We start from the raw sequence: 20035 nt of genomic DNA on the forward strand, positions 1-20035 counted from the left end.
TTAATACTTCAAAGGGAAACCTGCTCTAGCCATTGATAATATTGACTTACACTGCGTAATCCACCTTGAGTCTCAGTGAGAAAGCATCGTGGTTAAATGGCTGTGCTGTGAATCAGCACTCTGCTAGTTGGACTCCCACTATTGCCATGAGCTCAGCAGGTGCCCTTGGGTAAGCCACTCCTCTCAGCCCAGCTCTCCAGTTGTGTTGTGGGGATAATAATACTAACTTGTTCACCGCTCTGAGTGGGGCACTAATCTGTCTAGAAGAGTGGTAAATAAGTACAGTTGTTATTGTTGTTGTTGTTGTTATTGTTATTATAAATGGCATATGTAAATAAGATCCAGGTCCAACAACACCTTAAAGTCAACTAGATTTCCAAGGTATGAGCTTTCAAGAGTCAAAGCTCCCTTAGTCGCAAAAGCTCATACCTTGGAAATCTAGTTGGTCTTTAAGGTGCTATTGGACCTGGATCTTGCTCTTCAACTGCAGACTAGCACGGCTGCCCACCTGAAACTACAAACAAACAAACAAATGGAAAACTGTTTATTTGATTGACTGGGGAGTCCTACTCTTTGGATTGGGAAGGGTTATTATTTGCCCAACAGACTGAAAACTGTGGGAGATGGGGCAATGTGTGGGAGATGGGGCAATGCATAAGCAGTAGAGATACCTGACCTTTAAATTTGGGGTTCTGTAATGTTCAAGAATTCCTGCTTCATCCATGAGGACTGTTCCGCAAAATCTGAATTTTGGATATCTGTATTTCTCATTGATTAAAAACTGTTACTTTATTTGAAGTGTTCAGAAATGTCTTAGGTTTTGAATGGGCGGGCATTATCCTGTATTGTTTTCATGTCTATCCCTATGGCAAACTAAGGAGAAACCATCTTATTCACTCTTTTGGAAATCAATAGAACTTAAAATCATTCTTCCTCTCCTCTAGTTGAGGTACTGGTGGGGATATAATTGCAAACTGAGGCTCTCCTCCCCACCAAGAACGAATATTTGCATGTTGTTCTCTTTTTCTTAAAAGTAATCAGTGCATTTTCTTTTAGACAGAGAGGCTTTTAATTGATCAACAGTGTCTGGCTGACTCTAATTAGCAGTTGCTCTTTCTTATCCTTGGGAACACAACATGCCCTTTCCTCTTCCCTTCAGCTGGGAGAGGTCACTTCATCTAAACAACCATGGGACTAGAACTATTAGGGGGCTATAACAGGTCCCCAGCATTGCATTTGTCTTGGCTTTGAGTTTGGGGATCTGCCTATGTTGCTTTGTTGTTTTAAAGCACAACTTATTAAAGCTTTATCCCAAAGAACAGTTGATTTGATTTATTAGACTTTTAACTCACCGCCCCCACAAGGGGGCTCGGAGTCGGTCACATCATCAAATCCATAATAAAATAAAAGACAAAAGCATAGAAACACACAATAAATATGAGCAAATGGTCAAATACAATATAAACTAATTAAAACCAGATCATTCCAAGATGCAGCATTTGTTATTTCTCAATCAGTACACTCAAGCACGGAAATACCGTGAGGTGCGACGCGGCAGATCGCCAAGATTGAACCAGCAAAACAAGGCAACCTAAATGTTCCGTCTCTGGCATCTCAGACAGGGCTATGCTTTTATGAGCTACATGCCAGGCAGAAATTCAGCAAGCAAAGTTTTCTTAGCATGGCCATATAGGAAAACCTTTGCCTGAAGAATTTCTGCTCGTTTAGAGATGCAGAAGCGCCCCCTCCCCGCAAAATAAAGATGCCAGCTTTTGACTTGGACCTAGCTCCTGCCTTCTTAACAGTTGTCACAGCTTTGCTAATATCTTCCCTAAAAATGCTTCGTTGCCCTGACAAGCCATCTGTTCCTTCTGATAATAAGCCACAGCCAGATGATTGACATAGGAAGAACTTTATTTGATTACCGGATCAATTCCAAAAGGATAGGGATTTCCAGAGAACACTCCTGACTCTTTTGGGTCCAGCTGTAGATCTTCGTGTGTTCTAACGATTTCATCACTAAGAAGGAACAAAACAGCGAAATGTCAGGTGCTTACTTTACCCTAAATGTGTGAGATGGACATATATCAATGCTCAAGATGATTTTAAATTTTTTTTTTGAAACTATTGCTTAGACAAGGTGCAAGTGACATGATATACACGTCAGTAGGTAAAATCAATATGTTGAATTTAGACTTATCTGTCCATCTGTCCATCTATCCCCCACCCTGCCTTCTCCTCCTGTTTACCTGGTTTGGGGTAAAGCTGTAGTAGAAGTGGTACACTATCTTGCAGTAGAAGCCACCGATGGCAAAATCAGTCTGTGAGGTCTAAATCAACCTTGTATTCCTTTGGTTACCACAGTCCCTAGTTCTATATACATTCCTTTCTTTAGGGATCTGCTCATATATTAACATTTTTATGCATATAAGAAGTTAATATATATATATATATATATATATATATGCGCATAATAGACCAAATTTCAGGGAAAATGGAAAGTTTTTTTAAAACTATGTAGCTGTAAATGAAGGAGAATTAAATACAAGTAATATTAAAATAGATCAATTGTTAAGCTAAATAGTTAAGTTAGCATGTTAATATGCTGAATATAATAGGATTGAATATAGTGTCGACTATAAAACGTAAAATATAAAAGGCTGTACATAAAGTATCTTAAGAATGTATGAGGATGGAGAGGAGAAATATTATGTAGTTTTATTATTCTGATACTTTTTTCTTTCTCTGCTTGTATTTTATGTGTATGTTGTCTGTTTTTCAAATATATTTAAAATGTTAATAATATATTAAATATATAAACATTTTAACAATTATTAACATATTAACATATTGTCTGTTTTTTAATATATTAACATTTTAAAAATCTTAAATATGGCCTCATTTGTTAACATTTTATATTGAGGGAACTTATATGCCACCTTTCTAGAGACCTACTTGAAGTCGCTCACAAATAAAAACATTGTCACAAACCATAAAAACCACAATAAAAATAGTTATTATATGAAGGAGATATCATGGCGATGTGTATCACTTTGTTAGTCTAGCACCTGGCAGTCTAGATTAGAGTTCAATAAGGTGAGGCCAAGAAAGAATCAGATGTTTAGCTGACACAGAAGATTTCCCGCCTGCTTAGTAACACACTGCTTTAGAATACAATTGTGCTGATAAAACTCTTTCCATAGCATCTCTGCCAATCACACTGGTGGATGAGGAAATCAAGGAGGGCCTTCTGGTTTCTCTGTAAGCAAACGTTTTAAGTTTCCTCTTTGCTTGTGCCAATATTGTGCTCTTCAAGTTAGTGCTTTGCTATTAGGGCATCTCCTGTACTACGAACCATTTGTTATAGTAACTGTGGACATCAGACAAGCTTCTCTTCCCGTTAATGTTAGTTCTAGAATAAGCTTGTTAATTTTGTACTTTGCATGTAACTCCATTAATGTTGCCATCTTGTGTACTATTGTGATTACTGGTAGAGCACACCAATACTTAGTGTTTTCTTGGTGTTTGGGGGAGCAATCAGTGGGAGGGCTTCTAGTGTCCCTTCCCCACTGGCAGACCTCCTGAGGACACCTGGTTTTTGACCACTGTGTGACACAGAGTGTTGGCCTGGATGGGCCATTGGCCTGATCCAACATGGCTTCTCTTATGTTCTTACTAATTTGGGCTACACATATGGAGCAGTTTGTATGCAGCGCACACACACTTAAAGTGATTGCCACTAAGTACTATTATTCCAGTGTCTGCCATTTTCCAAAGAGCGCACAACATGCAGAAGCAGTAAACCTCTAAATAGGAACGCGAAAGACAACATCAGGGGAAGGCCTTGGCCTTTCTGCCCTGTTTCTTGGCCATCAGGGGCAATTGGTTGGCTACTTTGTAAAACATGATATTGGGCCTAATAGACAAGTATGGACTTAAGTTCACTCACTAAACAATAGGGTTGCCAGCTGCAGATCTCCCAGGATTACAAGTGATTTCCAGACTACAGACATCAGTGAGAAAATGGCAGCTTCGGCGTGTGGAGTGTATGGCATTATACTCTGCTGAGGTACCTCTCTGTTAGGAATTTTGGGGATGCTCTATTGTTTTCTAAATGTGGTATAAATTGACTAAAGAACTCTTCTCCCTGTGTGTTTATCACCCCTCATTCCATCCTGTATTTGGGTTATAATAACATGAAGGCCTTGCTGTGTACAGTTTGCACTCTGAGAACAAATAAAAGCTACAAACGTCTCCTCACTGCCTTGGGTATGTTTTTCCTCAGCAATGTACAGATAACCATGGAGTCTGTCTGATAGTTTATGTTACATGATCTGAAAGGAAACATAATCTTGACCTGTCGATCTATCATGTTCCAAACATCATGTGACATTCACTTGATTGTTTATATATTCTTGTAATAATGCTCTGTACTGTAAGCAATTGCTGTTTACTTGCATCATGCCTGTGTGATGGTATGAATGTAGGTGCCACCTGTTTGTTGGCATGCACCCTCCTGAAATAGAGTGCACATCAGGCTTATTTGAGAACTTCTCATAATAAACCTTTTCTGCTTCTAAGATCACCAAGTTTGAAGCCTTGATTTATTATTCAGCAAGGAGAGAAGGGGGACCTCAAAATTGGCAAACAGAGGCAATAGAAGTTTTCCCCAACATTCTCCTTCTCAAATCTCACCTTCCCCAGGATCCACCCCCAAAATTTCCAGGAATTTCCCAATCTGGAACTGGCACCCCTATTAACAATGAGAAAGAAATTGGGATTTGGGCTAAGACTGAGGCAGCAGTGAGGGCTCTGCAGTGCTATTTGACTTACTTCAGATTTTGCTTGTTTCCTTAGACCACCAAATGTAAATCCTGTATACCCATTCTGCCACACTACTTTTACCTGCCTTCCTTTGGCCAAATGCCTGCTTGTGCCCAAGAATTCATTTCACCAGGTAGTTTGTTCAGCCCTAATCCCAGCAGACATTTTTTGTCTGCATTTTTGTTTCTTCTGGGCCACAACCATTTCTATCCCTGGGCCAAAGGATGTTACTAAAAATGGCAACCACACAACTCTCCTATCCCATAATATCCAATCAAAGTTATCTGGTATCTCAACATCGTGATGTTCTGTGTTTCTCTGCTCAAGCACTATATAAATAGCCACAGGGCTCATTTCGAGGGGGAACACACAGGAATGCAGTTCCGGCAGTTCCCCAAAGAGGTCACATGTCAGATGGCCCCGCCCACCTGACTCTCAGCCATTTTGGGCCCGTTTCATCCTAGATTGGGGCCAAAACGGCCCGGATCAGGCCTTTGATGGGTGGTGGATCATGCTCCAGTTCAGCAGCGGCCCAATCCTGACCATTTTGGGCCCCTTTTTGGCCAGTTTCAGCCCCTTTTTGCCATTTTGGGCCCAATTTCGGCCCTGGACTGGGTCCAAAGCAGCCAGGATAGGTGATGTCAGGGGTGTGTGGCATATGCAAATCAGTTATGCTAATGACACATTTTGGGTGATGTCAAGGGCGTGGCATATGCTAATGAGTTGTGCTAATATGTTATGCTAATGAGTTCCTCCAGCTCTTTTTCTACAAAATGACCCCTGAATAGCCATCACTTATCAAGGTGAGAAGGGGAAATGTGGGATGCTTCGATGACATGACAAGAAGCAAACTTCATGAAATGTTACAGTGGGGCGGGGGCACCAGGACACATATCTGCTATTTTATGAGGTAGCCATACATTTTGAGTATCTTCTCTAACAAACAGCCAGTTTTCCACTTACGTCCATACTCTTTTGAACATGGGGGTGACATGCCAGGAAGACCCAAATATGTTGAATGACTTGGAGAAGCAGTCATTGTAGATGAAGCCCGTGTAGATGGAGAAGATGCTCATAAGCAGAATCAGGTAGCGACCGCCGAAAAAGGTTTTCCAGATCTGCACAGAAAGATGATCTGCACGTTCAACCCATCATTCTAATAGTACACAGAATGTTCCAGCATCTGTAAAGGCAGCTCTGCTTTCTTGCCCCCTCCTCCTTCACCCCATATTACTGCTTTGGAGAGGAATTAGTTTGCCAATCACAGAACAACCTTTGGCATTTGTTGCAAGGATATTATAATATCATTTAGGACACTCACCTCATTATCACTATTCTGGGCTAAAAGGGATTTTTCATTCATGATCATCCAGAGGGCAAAACCAAGCATAACAGTGCCATGACCACAATCGCCAAACATCACCGCAAACAGAAAAGGGAAGGTAATTATAGTATAGGGAGCTGTGGAAAAGAGAAAAAACTTTAATATTACTGCTTACAAAGGAAGTTGATTGTTAAGACATAAGTATAACTGTAAGTATAACAGCACATGTCATGGTTGAGTATAACAGACTTCTAGCCCTTGAACATGCTGGGCTTCTACTGCAACATGATGCCAGAATTCAGAATTTGTGGGTGGCTCACAAACAGACCCGCTCAATTCAGAAAACAGTGTGAGTCATTATGAGCTGAGTTGAAACTCTCTAGAAGTTCAGGTCCAGCTTGTAATGGTATCAGCATTCCCTCCTATAAGTTACATATTCTTTATTTAGTTTTTAAAATTTATTTATTTAAAAATATTTATACCTAGCATTATATCCTTAGACTCAAGTCAGCTAAAAATGCTACAGCAAATTGCAGTGACCCAACACAACCTAACTGTCCCCTCACAAGGTAAAACAACACACAGATAAAAACACACAAATTTAAAATGCAGGAAAATCTACCAAAACAAATTGGCCTCTATCCAACACCATCTGGAATAAAGTTGTTTTACATGCCTTCTTAAATATAGCAAGCAGAAGTGCCTTCATCCATTCTGGTAAGCCATTCCAGAAGACTACCCCTACCACAGAAAAAGCCTGTGACCTAAATGCTGCCCTGGAGACGATCTTAAGAGAGGAGAACACAAAGAAAAGGCTGTTGGAGGAACACGACTAACACTTGGAGTATACTGGGAAGATGTAGTTGGATCACAAGAGGAGGATTTTAAAATGTGATCTCATCTAGAATCTGTAGATGGTGCTGTTATACACGCTTGTCACAAGCTCCTTGAAGGAGTAAAGAAAATCTATTGAATTAATATTGTTTTCCAGACATAGTACCCCAAGAAGAGTGTTTTTTGTACCAGAAATTAATTCTGGATAGAGAATTGCCTTCTGAGAACTGAGAATTGTATTGAGAGATGATTTTCCTTCAAGGAAAGAATACAAGAGTGTCTGTCTGTCTTCATCATCATCATCATCATCACCACACAATGTGATCAATAGGGCAATGCAGAAGGCCCTGCTCAAATGAGCAAAGTTGCCACAGCAGGACATAGGTGGAGAGGAGGTCTAGCAGATATGATGGTTCAAGTCCCTGAAGGGTTTTGTACGTGATAGCCAATACCTTAAATTGAGCTTGGTAACTGAAGGACAGCTAATTGAGTAACTGCAGAATGGGTGTAATATCCATGTTCTGCCTAGTTCCCAATAATAATCAAGCTGTAGCATTCTGCACCAACAGCAGTCGCCAATATTTCAAGGGGAGACCGATGTAGAGTGCATTACAGTAGTCTAGTTTTGATGTTACTGTGTAGTGGATGCAGGTGACCAGATCAGATCTGTCAAGGTAAGGGCCATTTCCCAGCCTAAACTAAGTTGGAAAACAGTGTTTTTTGCAGCTGCTTTAACTCGCTTCTCCAGCAGTGTATTGCACATTTATCAAAGGGGTCACAAAAATTTGTGCCAATATATGTATCTTATTTTGTATGATATCAGAAGGATGTATTGTTTTTATGGCAACAGGCATGGCTACCAGTGGTTAAATGTTGTACTAGAATAGAGGACCCAGGTTCAAATCTCCCCTTTTCCATGAAGTTCATTGGGTAACGTTAGGCAAATCTCTCCCTCAGTGTAACCTTCTTCACAAGGATGTTGTGAGAATAAATGAAACAGAGGAGGGGAGTATCATGTATGTTCTCTGTGAGCTCCTTGAAGGAAGGTTGGGATAAAAAAGAAATACACCTTCCTGTAATACAAACAATTGTGAATCCACATTAGCTACTTTTCTTCTGATAAAACATTTCATCCACCAATGCCCAAATGCTTCATGCATATCAGACAAACACCCTAACTGAAGCGACACTAAAAAAAAAAATAGAGGCCCCATCAACCCAAATCTTTAGTACAGGGAACAGAAAATATAAAACGGCCCGATAACCTGGGTTGATCTCTCTGTAATTTCCCACACCATAGGCATCCACAATGGTCTGGAAGCCTGCCGTGAACTTATTGGTTCTGTTAAAGGTAGGAGGAGCCATCTTAGTCTGGATCGCTGTCAGAATAGGGTTGATTGTCGAGCCGCTACGTTCCTGCAAACAGATGCTGATAATTTACATCACTCATATCACAATCTAAAAACTGGAAAGGTACAAATTTGACCACCACAGAACCGGAATCCCGGGGAAATTAGAGTCTTCTGAAAGGCATCTCAAGCATACTTATTGAACTACACAGGGTTCTTTAATTGGAATAAGTCTGTAGTGAGGATATGCCCTACAGCTATCCTAAGAGGGCAACAGAGCAATCCTAAACAGCATTATTAATTTCATTGAAATCATGCACTTAGAAGGATATAATTCTGCTTAGAAGGATATAATTCACCACTGTAAATCAATCAAGTATTCATTAGTTTATCTGTCAACTAACGCTGCTTCCAAGATTCAAAGTGGGTTCTGACAGAGCAAAAAATAGCAACAACACAAATTTCACAATATATAAAATTAAAAATGATATGCACAATGCACTCTTGTTTATTTCACAGGTCACCAAAGATGTAAGAGAGGTCTCTAATGAGTCAGATTTCAATTAGATATGATTGTGAAATCTTGTTAGATCAGATTTCACAATCCAAACAGGTTCCAGGTTCCTTCAACTGACCAGATTAAAGTCTCAGACTTGATCCTTGCACTTAGAGATGGTTCTCTAACTGCCTGGATAGCGTCTTTGATTCCAGAGGTGTGCTGGTTTAGCTCATGCCTTGCTCTCCAGTTGTCAGCAAGGAGCTGATCATTCAGTGAGCTATCCAGCTTCACCGGAATGAATTAGATATGTCCACTTATATGATTACACTCCTTTTTTGCATCATTAGACAGTTTTCACCCAGCAGAGCTCCCCACCACCACAACTTGTTTACTGAAGCCTCCTCCAATTTTAAAAATCACAGTAATTTTTAAGCTTGATATTTTTGAGTTGAGATGTACTACTTAGGTATCTCATTGTGCTTCTGGTTGCTGCCCATGAATCCAACTAATTTTACAAATCAGCTGAAATTGCTTCTTCTTGAACAGATACCATTGATGGCAGGGATGCAAAAAGTAGGCAATGATGCCCATTATTTAAATGGTGCACCTGAATGGGCAGGTATACACAGGCAAAGCAATTCTGTATTCTATACAAGTCAGTCAGTGTAATGATTTGAACGAAGTTTGACTTCAGGGGATATAATCACCCTTTCTGACAATAAGATAATTTAGTTCTTGGACTGGACAAAAACAGTGGGAAGCTGCAGTGATCATGCACAGGGACAAAGCTACTTGGAACAAATTTCACCAGGGAACATGATCTGGAGATCATTTTAATTGTAATCAAAGGAATTCAAGCAAGGTATGATCACCTGGCAAGCATGCCTGCAGATAAACTCTCAGAATGCCTACTTATATATCAAAAGCAGCTCCTCATATGATGGACTAGTTCTAATATAAAGTTTTTCTATATATAGCAAAGCGTGGGTCAAACAGCTGTAAAATGGTAACAGCAAAAAATAAATTAAAAAAAAACAGCTGCTGTTAGCAGTCTACAGATTATTTGTTTTATGCCTGGCATGTTCTAAGGATCATGGATGTCTTTTATAAAGCTTCCACAATTAGATATCATCAAGCTGACAGCAGCTGTTTTCTTTGTTTCCTTTTTCTTGTCATAAAGACTTTCTGCTGTGTATGAATAACTGCAAAAGGGTCTGGTTCAGACATTGGCTGCCCATGATACAAAATCATAAGAATGTGCCCACTCCATGCTGCCTGCTCAACCCACTTCGGAGTCTAATGGGCATCCACAAATGGATATCTTGTTTGCACGGAGCCTACATAACCAAATCCCAGTGTTTGCAGACCCAATTTATGTTGCCGTTGATTTTTATTAAATCCAGAAAATTGAATCTGGTGGCCATTCATCCAAAGCAATCCCCACAAAAATCTTCTAAAAATGAAAGAGTTCCAGAGGCAGCATCTTACCATCCCTTGACTTAGAGCCCTCTTTATCCGGCCAGTGTCTGCCACGGGGAACCAGATCTCGGCAATAACACACTGCTGGGTGACATCGATGTTGCAGGAGTTCAAGATGTGGTAGATGGCCTTCATCTTCTTTACCTTGATCTCCCAGGTTGACAGGTTTGTAAATGCTTGCTGCAACAGCTCTTGGCGGAGGGACTCTGTTTGGGTGATCACCTGGAAGAAAAGCATTGGACTTGTGTCATATTTTTCCACTGGAAATGTAGGTTCAATACTTATTAGAGAGCTATGCCTCTGCCTTGGGATCACTTTATCTCTGGTTTCCCCATTCTGAAATCAACGTCATTGGGATCTCTCAACAATTGCCTGAGATTTCCAGCTCTGCCAATAGCACCAAGCAGTTCATTTTCCCTTCACTATTGGTCATTCCTTTAGAAATCTGCGCAGCAAGACCATGCTGAAAGAAGGAATCTCTCCTGTCTGCAGAAACCAAAATCCAGACACCAATCCATGTAATATCTTTTATTAGGACCCACCAAAAAAACCTGTAAGAGATCTGTGAATCTTGCCTGGTGTTTTAGGGATCATTGCCTGGCCTGTCTTTTTGCAATAGGAAGACACCACGTTATTTCTTGCCCCCAGAAAGCCAATAGGGGTGTGCATAATGAAAAAAGACAAGCCAAGAACACACACACAGAATCACCTGTTTGACTCGTTAAAAGCAGCTTCTGGGATGCTGTACTAAATCTGGGAAACAAGGCTGTAATCACTCCCCCTTCCCCCGCCAAAAAGTTTGCGTGTTTCACTTTGGTTTTTACTGCGCAGAGGCCACACAGGCAGGCCAGGCTGTCTGGCAGCATCTTATCTTCCTTAACTGCAAGTCCGTCTACACTCATCATACCTCCAAAGGGGAGAGGTTGTGCCCTTAGCGTTAATTCTGTTGGCAGGAAGGAGATGTGAGTGGCATGCATGAGTGCATTTTTCTTCAGCACTTCCTGGGCAATGACATTGGCACTGAGTGGCTCATAGGGATCAAAGGTTTGTTTGATGCCAGGGGGAGAAGTAGTAGATGGCATGATGCCATTGGTGCCAGCATCGGCATCCCTTTTTGTGCATTTTTACACACGATGCAAGGGAAGGCCAACCTGGCAACATCCACATTGGCTTGCACAAGTGGGTTGGAGGAGGGAGGGGACTCCTTCAGCCTCTGAGCCCCTGGCTGCTGCAAAGGCTCATGTTATGCAGATTAGGATGAAAATTGGAAAGAAAAAGCAATTATTAAGGGAGAAACACACTGAGGAGGTCCCAGGCATGGGGAGCTGGTTCATCCCCATATAGGAGCCTCCTGCTGCTTCCCATAGGTGCCATGGACCACTCACGGTGACTTAAGAAGTCCTCCAATGACAGTGAGTTGAGGAACACCAGGAGGAATTTCATTTTGCCCAGAAACCTTTCTGGTTTTTGGTTGTTCTGATTAAAACTGTTAACCCAGTATTAAATGACAGGGAGGGAGCCGGTGTGCATTGCACTTCCACATGGATGCACAAAGTCTTTCCAGATCAGTATTCCACATGGAAGGACCAATTTTGTAAATTTGTTTTCGGATACAGCAACGGGACTCTCTCCTTCCATTGTTTCCTCCATTGTTTCTTCTTTGTTTTCATTCTACTCTGGGTTAACGTTTACACACAGTGCAAGGACAGGCCTGCAGCCGGCAAGTTAAATCCCCAATTTATCAATTAAAGTGCCAGTGCTACTTAATTTATCAGTGCATACAATATCAAAAATTGAACAATCATTTCATATCAACATGACAAAGTATATCCTATGCAATAATAGCAGCAATGAAATATAAGGAGCAGATTACAATCCATATACATCCTATACATATCCGGGTATGCTGAAAAGTCCTTTCTTATTCAGTTCCTTATAATCCAAGTTCCATTCCGTTAGAACTATCTTCCTCGGTGCCCTTGAAGTATAGATGAGACGTAGAGTTGAGGCTGATGGCAAAACCTCCTCCCGCTCAATCTGGGGCCGGCTATAGTCCACAGATTTCGTTGTTCCTTCCTCAGGAGCGAGTTCTCTACCATAAACATACATTCATTAATTCTTCTGACCCCCATAATTACTCCCCATCTCATAACTGTTCAAAATGTACTTACATACGTATCTCACACGAGGAAAAATTATCCAAAATACATCCCAGCACGGGCGGCAGTGCTTTCTAACGCGCGCCCCCTAAGCAATAGCGTGTTCTTCAAATAATCCACCTCATTACTGGGTGACCCATCTCTTAAAGGGACCCTTCCCACATATCTCATCCCTCATAAATAGCAGCTCAAAGACAACTCACTGTTTAGACCTTTTGGTTTTACTGTGTCTAGTCTGAAAATCCAAAATGCCTCACGACGGAGGAGATGCCTTTGTGACCAATCATTCCTATTTCTTGCTACCTCCAGAATAATCACTCTAAGGGCGTTCTCTGGATGTCCTTTCTCCTTATAGTGCAATGTTAGTGGTGCTTCCCGAATGTTATTTCGGATCCTTGAGATGTGTTCCATAACCCTGACCTTAATTGGTCTCGAGGTACATCCAACATACAACAACTTACAAGGACATTCTAATGCATAGATAACGCCCTTGGTCTGGCAGTTAGCAAAGTGCCCGAAGGTGTATTTCTTATCTTTGAGAATAACTTCCTTGCCTTCCCACAACTTGCTACAGATCTGACAATGGCCACATTTATAATTGCCATACGGTAACTGTTGTAAACTTTCCCTGATGCGGATGTCAGCGCTTACCAACTGATCTTTCAAATTTCTTGTCCTGCGATGACCAAATATCGGCTGGTGCTCACACCCCCTTATATCTGAAACTAAATTCCAGTGTCTGGAGACAATCTTTTTAATAGCATTAGCCCGTGGGGGATAATCCAGAGCCCATATGATTCTGTTGGAACGTTCCTTGGTGGTACAATTAAAGAGAGACTCCCTATTTCTGAAGCTGGCACGTTCCCAAGCCGATCGCAACACACTCTCTGGGTAGTTCCTCCTTGCAAAACTCCTACACAACTCACAGCCATCCCTCTCGAAATCTTCCCTAGTGAAGAGTTCCGCTTAATTCTTAGGAGTTGGCTAAAAGGGATATTTTCCCTGAGATGCCGCGGATGGAAAGATCCAAACTCCAGGTAAGAATTTTTGTCTGTTTCTTTGTGATAGGTTTTAACCATGATCAGACCTTTTTAACCAAAAGGTCTAAACAGTGAGTTGTCTTTGAGCTGCTATTTATGAGGGATGAGATATGTGGGAAGGGTCCCTTTAAGAGATGGGTCACCCAGTAATGAGGTGGATTATTTGAAGAACATGCTATTGCTTAGGGGGCACGCGTTAGAAAGCACTGCCGCCCGTGCTGGGATGTATTTTGGATAATTTTTCCTCGTGTGAGATACGTATGTAAGTACATTTTGAACAGTTATGAGATGGGGAGTAATTATGGGGGGTCAGAAGAATTAATGAATGTATGTTTATGGTAGAGAACTCGCTCCTGAGGAAGGAACAACGAAATCTGTGGACTATAGCCGGCCCCAGATTGAGCGGGAGGAGGTTTTGCCATCAGCCTCAACTCTACGTCTCATCTATACTTCAAGGGCACCGAGGAAGATAGTTCTAATGGAATGGAACTTGGATTATAAGGAACTGAATAAGAAAGGACTTTTCAGCATACCCGGATATGTATAGGATGTATATGGATTGTAATCTGCTCCTTATATTTCATTGCTGCTATTATTGCATAGGATATACTTTGTCATGTTGATATGAAATGATTGTTCAATTTTTGATATTGTATGCACTGATAAATTAAGTAGCACTGGCACTTTAATTGATAAATTGGGGAATTGAAAACGTATTGTGTGGAATTCCTGCAGGACCGCCCCTCTTTGTTTTGTTGAGTATGTGCAGGAATAGCCATCCATTTGTGCTAGGCAAGTTAAATCCTGCACTGCTGCAAAGCAGATCAGGGTGAGGAGGATTCACCCGCCCCTCATAGTGGAAACAAAACTACAAGGCACACGGAAACACGACATAACAACAGGGCTTAAAGACTGACTTTGTCACTGAGAACCAATTTTTTTCACTGCCCTGTGCTGATTGGCCAAGGAGTGCTTTCCTACTTCTGTGCTGCCGCTTTGCCAGTAAGTTTTCTGTCATTGTGTGTGCCCACCAATACTCTCCTTCTTTGGGGTCCACTGTGATGTGTTTTCACGTGCTTAAGAAGAAAATCATAGGATCAATGAGTTTTTGGATGATATGGTTTTTGGTTAAGCTCAAATAAAGGCAACTCCCCCCCCCTCTTGAAAAGAACAGTACATGCATGCATGCAAAGCTGCACAACTCACCTGGACACATGCCTTCCCCAAGCATTCTTTGGGATCCACAAATATGAAACCCTGTTGTTGTGTGCTTTCTCAAATTCGGTGTGTTGATGGTTTAGAGAGAGGACTGTGTTCTGTGCAATTTTGGTGCTGTTGCATGAAAAAACAGCTGATCCAGAGCCTCATTTCCCCACCCCCTCCCTCAAAAAGAACAGCATGTATTTTTGCGCATGCAAGGCTAACGCCTGCCTAAACTCATGAAAACTAAAAAAAAACCCTCAAAAAACCAAATGGATCGAGACAGGAGGAGCTACCAGAAATTCAAGACTGGATTCAGAAATTGTTGCACATGGTGGAAATGGACAAATTAACAAGGAAATTGAGAGAACGAGATCCAAGGGAATTTGTGGAAGATTGGGGTAAACTTAAAAAATATTTAGAAAAGAAATGGGAAGTGAAAGATCAGTTGTGGTCTCTTGATAACTATTGAGAGATTTAGAAATATAAGATAAAACTTTGCCATAAACAACAGGGGAAAAGCAACTTAGACTAGAGATAGTTATTAGGGGGAAAGGGGTCAGAGTGCTGATGGGAGTCAATAAGGGAAAAGGGGAGGGGTGGGTAGGATAACATATATTAAGAAAAGGGGTATATTTGTTGTAAAATGTTTGTGAAATGTATGTGAACCCATCCAATAAAAAAAAATTATAAAAAAACCCAAATGGATCAGATCCAAGCTGGCACTGCCCCACCCAGAACAAACAGTAATGAAACAGAATTATTCTGGAACTCTCCAGAACCAAAACTGAAGCAGACATTTTCTCAGTGCACATCCCTACAAGATACACAACCTGATACCAGCATCATTTTAAATCTGAATATTTTCTGCTGGATTTTACAAGATTGCTAAGAAAATTAACTGATCTTAGTGATATCAAATTCAGAACAGCAGTCATGCTATTTTAAATCCACCCTAAGGAAGCTGTACAAGTTTCTGATTGGCTGGTCTATCTATTCACCTGATCGTTTGAGTCTGTCTCAGGGCTAGCCCAAAGGTGGTCTCTGAACATTTTGACAACCATCTTTTTCTGCCTTAATTCTTCCTGATGACTTGAAGCCATCTTCACTTCCTGTCTTTCTTCAGCTTGTTCCATCAACTTCTCATCTAAGAGTTCTTATAGCATAATCCAGGATGTTCTCACTCTTGCTTCCGTTCTAAACTTACTAGGTAGTCTTAGCAAGCCACACCCTTCCTTGTACAATATAGGTCTGCCTGGCAGAATTGTTGTAAGGATTATTGAGACGATGTGTGTGAGAGTGCTGCCCTCACGTCATAGCTGACTTAAGGCAACCCCTGATGGGTTTTCATGGCAAGAGACTATCAGAGGTGGTTTACCATTGCTTGCCTCTGCAACCCTGGTCTTCATTAGAGGTCTCCCATCCAATTACTAACCAAAGTCAACCCTGCTTAGCTTCTGAGATCTGACGACATCACGCTCACCTGGGCTATCCAAGTCAGGGTATTGACACTGACCTTTTCCCTGGAAAGCCCCCTTGACTATGGTTGCCAGTTAGTGTCAGGAACCTGTTGGGAGACTGGGGGTCATGAACAAGAAGGTACCATATCAATGGCATGATGTCATTCCTAGATTGAACCCAGAAGTGATGTTGTATCGCTCTAGGATTCAGTAGAAACTTGTGCTATCAATGCAATAGTGATTTTTGCTTTATTTCCCCCCACCAGCTGCTGGCGGGAGATCCCCAGCCCTAGTGAGAGACTTTATTACCCTACTGGTAACCTAAGAATCAGCTTTAAGATCAAGGCCAAAGCCACCTACGGTATTTAGATCCTCAATCCTTGTATTCACACCATCAGCCATTTCTCGTCGTTCTGTTGCAGACTCAGGGCAGGGATACACTGTAGCACGGAATCTAGTGAGGAAACAAGACAAAGAAACAGTTGCAATTGTGGACAAAGGTATTTTTTCTACATAGGGTTGCCAGGCATGGCCTGGCAACAAGCAGGAGTCTAGGGAGCAGGACATGGGGTGCCATCAGCAATAGTGTGACATCACTTCAGGGCAAAACCTGGAAGGCGCATCTTACCTCTATAGGGATCTCCAGAAACTCTATGGTAGAGTTTCTGGTGATTCCTAGAGTGGACTGATGTCGTTTCTCTGGAATGACATCACTGTCACTGCTGGCTTTTTAAAACCTTTTTCCCCCTTACATCCACAGAAGCAGCCCTAGTTCTCCTACCAACTGTTGGGGGAAATGGCAGTCCTGGTTCTGCAGTAAAGCCAGAATATTCTGTCAGCCCACCTATGACACTGGTACTTGTGTTACTTAGTCCCTGGTTAACAGATGCTTCTAGCAAGCCACCAGGTCATCACAGCAACATCATAGCATGCCTTTATTGCAAAAAATATAGTAGCTACTTGCTAGGCCATTCTTCTAGCAATCACTGCATCAATTACAAGGGAAAGAAAAGGCAATCCTTCTTCGCAGTGGTGGAAAGATGGGCAAAGGCCACTGCAGCATCCTGTGCATTATCCAAAGGAAAGGAAAAAGGGGTTTTGAGATACCACCTTCAGGACCTAGCACAGTGGGCTGTTGGTTGTCCCAATAAGCCCCTTTTCGTGGCACAGGAGATGGGATGCAAGCTGAGCCATCCACTATCAATGTGGGAGGAGGGATTTCATCATTGCTTCCAAATGTAATGTGGGTTTTTTTCTGATATGAACAAAATCAGCCTGTGGTGCCTTCAATGGTACCCCTTGCTGTTTGTGATAACTGGCTTTAGGACTGCAAACCTCCATGTGGGGCCTGGAGTTCTCACCTGGTCTACAGGCTACAGGGATCAGTTTCCCTGGAGAAAATGGCAGCTGCAGGGGGGCAATTGTATAGCATACCATAGATTCTAGGTAACATCCCTCCCTCAACTGCCCCTCCAGCTGCCACCCCCCCAAATCTCTAAGAATTTTCCAAGTTGAAGTTCGCTTGATATTACAGAATTCTAGGAGATTCTCAGAAATGTCAGTGACTAAGGATCTGCACAGCAACAGTAACAGGTTTGTGGTTAGTCATTCAGAGAACATGATCTTATTAATTTCACTCCTTCCAGAAATTGTAGCCATTTCTGCCTTCTTAAATATATGACTTCTATTTGAAGCGAAGTACAGTGTACACATTTGGCAGGTCTTGAGAGTAGACATTTAAATTATAATATACAGGGGTATTGTTGAGCAGGGGCCAGGGACTCAATCCTCCCAGCATCTACAGTTAAAAGGAACAAGTAGTGGGGTGATACGAAAGACTTCCGCCTGAGACACTGCAAACAAAACTAACATTGATAGGCCAATGATCCCGCTGTTATCGAGCACCATCATGTACTCTTTAGATGCTTGACAACAGATTCTCCTTCCTCTCCATTCCAGTGAAAGAGAGGCTATATTGTCCTCCACAATCCAAGCTGCAGTTAGTGTTGGCTTATTGTGGGGATAACAACAACATTGACCTTGTTCACTGCTTTGAGCGGGCCACTAATCTGTCTCGAAGAGTGGTCCATAAGCGCTGTGTTATTATCATTTGTGTCCTATGCTGCACCATACTTCTTTTCCAGGGGACTTCTGGAAATGTCAGTTCTCAGGTATTACTACAAAGCATAGATTTTAAAATGGGCCATTCATAACTTCTGCAAGTTGCTCATATTTCAGGGGCTCTGTCAAAAAAACACGTTTTCTATTTATTATAGACAGAGCTCCCGATGACCTATAACCAAGCACCCAGGCAAATATGTCTTCCGTTTCAAAAACATGGGGAGGGGAGAGGCTATGAAGAACAGCAGAAAATATGCTTTCCACATCAAAATTACTATGAATAAACTGTTCTGCAGAAATACAGCACTTAGTTATTTTGCTTGTTTATACAGCTTTAAAAACTGACATTACGGAATAGGCTACTAAGGGGTGATTAGTGTAGGAGTCTGGGCAGGGCTGCACATTTGAAAGCGGAAGCTTCACAGCAAGGGCCCCACTGTAATGTTCCTTTCTTCTTATCAATACAATGTAAATTTCCATATACATTCCATGTCTCTCTCCATGTACTGGGCTGGCAGTGGTGGTAGGAAATGCATGGCATAATGACATCAGGATATTTATCGATTTACTTCATTTATGTTCATTCTCTTCTCTAGTTAAACTAATAGGAAGGAGCAGGGCTTTTTTTCAACTGGAACGCGATGGAGCGGAGTTCCGGCACCTCTTGAAAATGGTCACATGGCCGGTGGCCCCGCCCCTGATCTCCAGACAGAGGGGAGTTTAGATTGGCCAAGCAGTGCCACCAGCCATATGACCATTTTCGCCAAGGGCGATTTAAACTTTAAAAAACTACCGCCTTGTTCCAGCTGACCCAAAGTGATGTCATTGTGCGGTCCTGAGTTCCACCACTGAATTCCACCACCTCTTTTCGCAGAAAAAAAGCCCTGAGGAGAAACCCCTTATTTTCAGTGGTAACCCCATGCTTAGCCAACCATCCCTGTTTACCTCACCCTTCTTCCTAGGAGCTCAGTGTTGTGTACATGGTTCCTTCCCCCTTCCATTTAGTCTTCACAACAACCTTGTGAGGTAGGTTAGGCTGAGAAGGAGTGCCTGGTCCAAGGTCATCTAGTGTTGCATGGGAATTTGAACCCAGGTCTCCCTAGTCCTATCCAACTGCCTAACTACTCTGCCACTCTGGCTCATCACACCCTTGATAACACGCTCTCTCTCTCAAATAAGTGTTAAGTAATTAAAACAGTGTGAGTGACTGAACACTCCTGATTAGACCATCCATGCAATAATGTCCCCTGATATCCTCTGAGTTTTGCCCTATTAGGCTTGGGCTGGCCGTAGTTTGCCAAGCTAAGCACAGGTAATTTCAAATCACAAGGCAGCCCTTGAATATGCATGACTGTGAGCACAAAGGGAAGGTAATCAGTCATACAGTACTTTGCCTTCTTCCTTTCAGACAGAAGCACTTTTGAATCATAATCATCTTCTTCACTCCAGTTTCAGCTCTGAAACTGGATCTCCAATGAAATCATCTTGTTGGGAAAAAAAGACAACTCAAGTTTCCTAGTTTTTCCTCATTATTATTTCACTTGCATACGCTTCAAAGTTCTTAGCCCATATTTAAATTGGAATTGTTAATCACGCTTAAAAGATTATTCCTTTTTACTGCAGTCCACAGATCTTGCACTTTCCTTCCACGTTACTGCAGCAGTGCAGCTTTGATCTTCTAACAGTCCTTTTGCATACAAAATGTCAGTTTTACCCTAATGACACATACATCTAGGAAAGCGGAGG

General features: G+C 41.8%; 1 protein-coding gene across 3 annotated transcripts in view; it reads right to left on the reverse strand.

Moving 5' to 3' along the window:
• Nucleotides 1-20035, reverse strand: part of ATP6V0A4 (ATPase H+ transporting V0 subunit a4) — a 51567-nt gene that overhangs the window by 18296 nt on the left and 13236 nt on the right. For all 3 annotated transcript variants that reach the window (XM_054988842.1, XM_054988843.1, XM_054988841.1), the window contains 6 exons: nt 16529-16622; nt 10319-10531; nt 8248-8398; nt 6146-6285; nt 5788-5942; nt 1926-2019 (listed from right to left, as the gene is read on the reverse strand). In XM_054988842.1, coding sequence (XP_054844817.1) covers nt 1926-2019; nt 5788-5942; nt 6146-6285; nt 8248-8398; nt 10319-10531; nt 16529-16622 — 847 coding nt within the window. The remainder of the gene's footprint in view (nt 1-1925; nt 2020-5787; nt 5943-6145; nt 6286-8247; nt 8399-10318; nt 10532-16528; nt 16623-20035) is intronic.

The sequence above is a fragment of the Eublepharis macularius genome, chromosome 9 (genome assembly GCF_028583425.1).
Source record: "Eublepharis macularius isolate TG4126 chromosome 9, MPM_Emac_v1.0, whole genome shotgun sequence".
Classification (NCBI taxonomy): Eukaryota; Metazoa; Chordata; class Lepidosauria; order Squamata; family Eublepharidae; genus Eublepharis; species Eublepharis macularius.